This window comes from Eimeria necatrix, genomic scaffold (assembly GCF_000499385.1).
Source record: "Eimeria necatrix Houghton genomic scaffold, Enh_scaff289, whole genome shotgun sequence".
NCBI lineage: Eukaryota > Apicomplexa > Conoidasida > Eucoccidiorida > Eimeriidae > Eimeria > Eimeria necatrix.
This window is the reverse complement of record NW_013653438.1, coordinates 20,001-25,000: the sequence shown is the minus strand read 5'-3', so window position 1 is coordinate 25,000 and position 5,000 is coordinate 20,001. Positions and strand designations below refer to the sequence as shown.

Genomic DNA, 5,000 nt, shown 5'->3' with positions numbered 1-5,000 from the left:
AGCAGACTCTCCAGCTGTTAGCGCTGGCTGAGCTGTTGATCCTGCTGCTGCTGCTGCTTGGGAAAGCTCCGCCGCCGCCGCCGCTGCTGCTGCTGCTGCTGCTACTGCAGTTGAGGGCGAGAACGCCGTAGCGGCAGCAGCAGCAGCAGCAGCAGCAGCAGCAGCAGCCAAGCAGGCCAGAACATCTCCCTTGGGGTCTGCGAGAGGCAGCAGCAAAAAGTCAATGGGCATAAACTGCTTCAGCCTCGAAATGAACTCGTGGATGTCTTCCACCTCCCTGCTGCTGCTGCTGCTGCTGCTGCTGCTGCTGCCGACGCAGCCTTCACAGACGCCGCAGCCCGAAGACTTTTGCTGCTGCTGCTGCTGCTGCTGCTGCTGCTGCAGCCGCCTGTTCAGCGAAAGCTGCTTCTTTCTTGATATTTGAAGGCCGCGGGGCTCCAGGCCAAGCAGCAGCTGCGAAGGCAGCGGGGAGGTCTCAGCCAGGTGAAACGGCATCTGCTGCTGCTGCTGCTGCTGCTGCTGCTGCTGCTGCTGCCGTTACTTTTGTTGCTGCTTCTGCTGCTGCTGCAGCTGTGTGGCTGCCGCCTTTGCTGCTGTGGTTGGTGCTCCTGTCCGTATGGCGGAGGCTGCTGCTGAAGTTGCTGCTGCTGCGCCGGTGGCGGCTGCTGCAGCTGTTGCTGCTGCTGCTATGGCTGCTGCTGCTGCTGCTGTGGTTGCTGCTGCTGCAGCGTTACGGTTGCTGCTGCAGCGGCTGCAATTGCTGCTGCGGCCGCCGCTGCTGTCGCAGCTGCTGTGGATGTTCTTCCTGCTGCTGCTGCTGCTGCGGCTGTTGCTGCTGCTGCTACTTCTGTCTAGCCTGTTGCTGCTGCTCCGATTGCATTTGCTGCTAACGATACGGAAGCTGCTGCTCCTTTTTCTGTGCCGTCGCTGCTGCCTTTGCTGCTCCTCTTGCTGCTGCTGCTGCTGCTGCTGCTGCTGCTGCTGCTGCAGGGTTTTGCGCGCTGGCAGCTGCAGCAGCCGCTGGAGCAGCCGCAGAGTCTCCTGGGAAGCTGCTCCTAAGGAGCTCAATTATCGCCAACCCTAAACCCTAAACCCTAAACCCTAAACCCTAAACCCTAGGCCTGAAATTTCAAACAATAAACCCTAAACCCGACACACTGTCCCTCGAAAAAACCCATACGCCAGGCCTCGACTTTCAAACCCTTGGCCCTAAACCCTAAACCCTAAACCCTAGGCCCTAAACCCTAGACTATTAACCGTAAACCCTAAATTTTAAACCCTAAACCCTAAACCCTCCGACAACTAGCGCGCCGTGGGTATGGCTGGGGGGCCCCCGTGGGGTCGGCTGCACAGTTGGGGCTGGTGATCGTGACCATAAACCCTAAACCCTAAACCCTAAACCCTAAACCCTAAACCCTAAACCCTAGCCCTTCAGTCCCAAATCCTGAACTGTAAACTGAACAAAGGAACTAGGCCTACAGTTTAAGGGTTTAGAGCAGCGCAGCACCAACTGCTGCTGCATAGGACTGGTTAGCAGCAGCAGCAGCAGGGCTGGTGATCGTGACCATAAACCCTAAACCCTAAACCCTAAACCCTAAACCCTAAACCCTAAACCCTAGCCCTTCAGTCCCAAATCCTGAACTGTAAACTGAACAAAGGAACTAGGCCTACAGTTTAAGGGTTTAGAGCAGCGCAGCACCAACTGCTGCTGCATAGGACTGGTTAGCAGCAGCAGCAGCAGTAGCAGCAGCAGCAGCAGTAGCAGCAGCAGCAGTTGCTGCCCGGGCATCCTGAGCCGCAGCAGCAGCAGCAGCAGCAACAGTGGCTGCAGGAGAAAGAGCATCAGCAGCAGCAAGAGCAGCGGTCAGCACTAGCTGCTACAGCCAACCAAGCAGCAGCAGCAGCAACAGCAGCAGCAGCAGCAGCAGCAACAGCAGCAGCAGCAGCAGCAGTAGCTGGAGTAGCAGCAACAGCAGCATCTGCTCAAAGTTTAGCAGCTGTAACGGTAGCAGCTTCCAATACCAGCAGCGCCGCCACTCGAGTTGCTGCTGCAGCTGCTGCTGCAGCTGCTGCTGCAGCCGTTGCCGTTGCTGAAGCTGCTGCTGCTGCTGCAGCTGCTGCAGCTGCTGCAGCTGCTGCAGCAGCTGCTGCAGCTACACGCTCTTCGCGTTTGATCACCAGCCAGTAAGGCTGGCCATAAGTAACTGCAGCTAGCTGTAGCTAGCCGTAGCTAGCTACAGCTAGCTAGCTACAGCTAGCTGAGCTGCTGCTGCTGTTGCTGCTGCTGTGTGGGCAGAAGCTGCTGTTGCTGCTGCTCTGTGGGCAGGAGCTGCTGCTGCTAGTGTTGTGCAGGCAGAAGCTGCTGCTGCTACTGCTGCAGAAGCTGCTGCTGCTACTGCTGTGTAGGCAGAAGCTGCTGCTGCTGCTGCTGCAGAAGCTGCTGCTGCTACTGCTGTGTAGGCAGAAGCTGCTGCTGCTGCTGCTACTGCTGCAGAAGCGGCTGCTGCTGCTGTGTAGGCAGGAACTGCAGCAGCAGCTGCTCCTGCTGCAGCAAGTGTTTTGTGGGCAGCAGCTGCTGCTGCCTATGCAGCGCTGCTGCTACTGCTGTGGGGGCAGCGGCTGCTGCTGCCTCCACACCTCAGCTGCTGCTGAGCCGTGCTGCTGCTGCTGCTGCTGCTGCTGCTGTTGCTGCTGCTGCTGCTGCCCTTAAACATTAAAGTATTAAAAGCTGTTTTTAAAATCACTGCCAAAATATCGAACTGCGTAAGCAGCCCCAGCTACACTGGCGGGCTGCTACTTAAAATTCAGCAGCAGCAGCAGCAGCAGCAGCAGCAGGGCCTGCTGTTGCTGCTGCTGCTGCGCAGCAGCTGCAGCACCGGCGCTTCTTCTGCTGCTGCGCAGCAGCTGCAGCACCGGCGCTTCTTCCTAAAGGCACCGCCGGGCCCCTCTCAGCTAGCTCCCTAGCTAGCTAACTAGCTAGCTCCGTAGCTAGCCAGCTAGCTAGCTGCCTAGCTAGCTAGCTAGCAAACTGGCCAGCTGGCCGTTCAAAAGGCTAGCTAGCTAGCTAGCTCACTGCCCATGCAGCTAGCCAAGTGCTGAAACTGCTGCCACTGCTGCTGCTGCTGCTGCTACTGCTGCTGCTGCGCGGTGTTCTTTGCACTGCTGCTGCTGCTGCTCGTAGGCTCGACAAAAAGAGACAGATCCACTTTTGCTTCTTGCTGCTGCGCCTGCTGCAGCACTTGCTGCCTCCCCCTCTCCCACACCTCCTCCACCCAAGCCCTACAAAGCAAAACACAGACTGCTGCTGCTGCTGCTGCTGCTGCTGCTGCTGCTGTTGTTGCTGCTGCAGTACTTGCTTAGAGGCGTTGCGCCGAGCCACAAGCGAGCTGCAGAGAAGTGTGGTCAAGAACTCCTCAGCAGGGGTGCACCCTCACTACCAGGGTTTAGCGTTTAGGGTTTAGGGTTTAGGGTTTAGGGTTTAGGGTTTAGGGTTTAGGGTTTAGGGTTTACGCACCTGAGGTCGTCGCTGGCTATCCTTTTGAAAGAGGCACTGTCGCTCTCTGCAAACCCACAGAAGCAAAAGCAGATTAAAGAGTCTACAATCATCAGGGTCTAAGAAAACAAGGTTTAGGGTTTAGGGTTTAGGGTTTAGGGTTTAGGGTTTAGGGTTTAGGGTTTAGGGTCTAGAAGTTAGGGTTTAGTGTTCGCTGTCGAGTTCTTGCCATACGAAGACAACTTGCGGCTAGATCTTCGCACCACGAATTCCCGTTCTACGGCTAAGGGTTTAGGGTTTAGGGTTTAGGGTTTAGGGTTTAGGGTTTAGGGTTTAGCTGTTGGTGCGCACCGAGAATTTCAAGTCTGCTGCTGCCTGGCTGCGCAGTTTGAATGAGTTTGAGGGCTTCATCGAATTTGCTTTGCTGCTGCTGCTGCTGCTGCTGCGCCTGCAGCACAACTAGAGTGTATGGCCACCTGCGAAGCGACACTTTTGCTGCTGCTGCTGCAGCAGGCCTGAAGGCTGCGCAGGAGGGCGACAGCAGCAGCTGCAGCAAACCACAGCGCAGCCCAAACTCGCCACGCTGCTGCAGCAGCACAGCTGCCACACGGGCCTTCTGCTGCTGCTGCTGCTGCTGCTGCTGCTGCTGCTGCACGGCTCGTGCTGCTGCTGCTGCAGCTGCGCCGGGAGGCAAAGAAAAGAAGCAGCACGGAAGGAGCCAAGAGCAGCAAGCAGGCTAGCAGCTCTAGAGAAACTAAATTAAGTTGCAGCAGACAAACTTCAGCAGCACTCAACAGCACAAGCAACAGCAGCAGCAGCAGCAGCAGCAGCAGCAGCAACTATGGCAGCAGCAGGCACTTGCGCGAGCGCGCTAGGTGAAAGCAAACGCGCCATCAGAGACAGCAAAAGCCTAATCGCAGCAGCAGCAGTTCCTACACGGGATGACTGCAGCAGCAGCAGCAGCAGCAGCAGCAGCAGCAGCAGCAGCAGCAGCAGCAGCAGCAGCACGCGTCGCCGCAGCCATAGCAACAGCATCAGCAGCAGCACCCGCAGGAGCAGCACACAGCAGCAACAACCGAAGCAACCGCTCCAGCAGCAGCCGCAGCGTGGCAGCAGCAGCGACAGCAGCGGCAGCACCCGCAGCAGCAGCAACCGCAGCAGCAGCAGCAGCAGCAGCAGCAGCAGCAGCAGCAGCAGCAGACTCACGAGGGGCGTCTTGGGAACCTTCAAGTTGAAGAGAATGGAGCAGCCAATGGAGTTGGCAATAATTAAATTTGGCTGAAACTCTTTAAATGCTGCTGCTGCTCTTCGCGAGGCCTCAGCCAGCATCAGCCGAGGCACAAACACTGAAGCCAGCAGCAGCAAACCCGCTGCAACCACTGCCTGCAGCAGCAGCAGCAGCAGCAGCAGCAGCAGCAGCAGCAACAGCACGGGGGGTTACGCGCTGCCGCTGCAGCCGGCAGCAGCAGTTGGGGCAGCAACAAGCGCAGCAAAGCCGAGCCGGGAA

General features: G+C 57.7%; 2 protein-coding genes across 2 annotated transcripts in view; both read right to left on the bottom strand.

Moving 5' to 3' along the window:
* ENH_00039260 (protein arginine n-methyltransferase, putative) overlaps positions 1-495 on the bottom strand; it is a gene marked incomplete at both ends in the record, with an annotated part of 4,614 nt that extends 4,119 nt beyond the window's left edge. The window contains 1 exon segment of the mRNA XM_013580655.1: positions 236-495. Within this exon segment, the coding sequence (XP_013436109.1) occupies positions 236-495 (260 nt within the window).
* A 2,633-nt stretch (positions 496-3,128) lies between these two features.
* ENH_00039250 (hypothetical protein, conserved) overlaps positions 3,129-5,000 on the bottom strand; it is a gene marked incomplete at both ends in the record, with an annotated part of 2,284 nt that continues 412 nt past the window's right edge. The window contains 4 exons of the mRNA XM_013580654.1: positions 3,129-3,279; positions 3,515-3,560; positions 3,845-4,040; positions 4,700-4,876. Of these exons, the coding sequence (XP_013436108.1) occupies positions 3,129-3,279; positions 3,515-3,560; positions 3,845-4,040; positions 4,700-4,876 (570 nt within the window). The remainder of the gene's footprint in view (positions 3,280-3,514; positions 3,561-3,844; positions 4,041-4,699; positions 4,877-5,000) is intronic.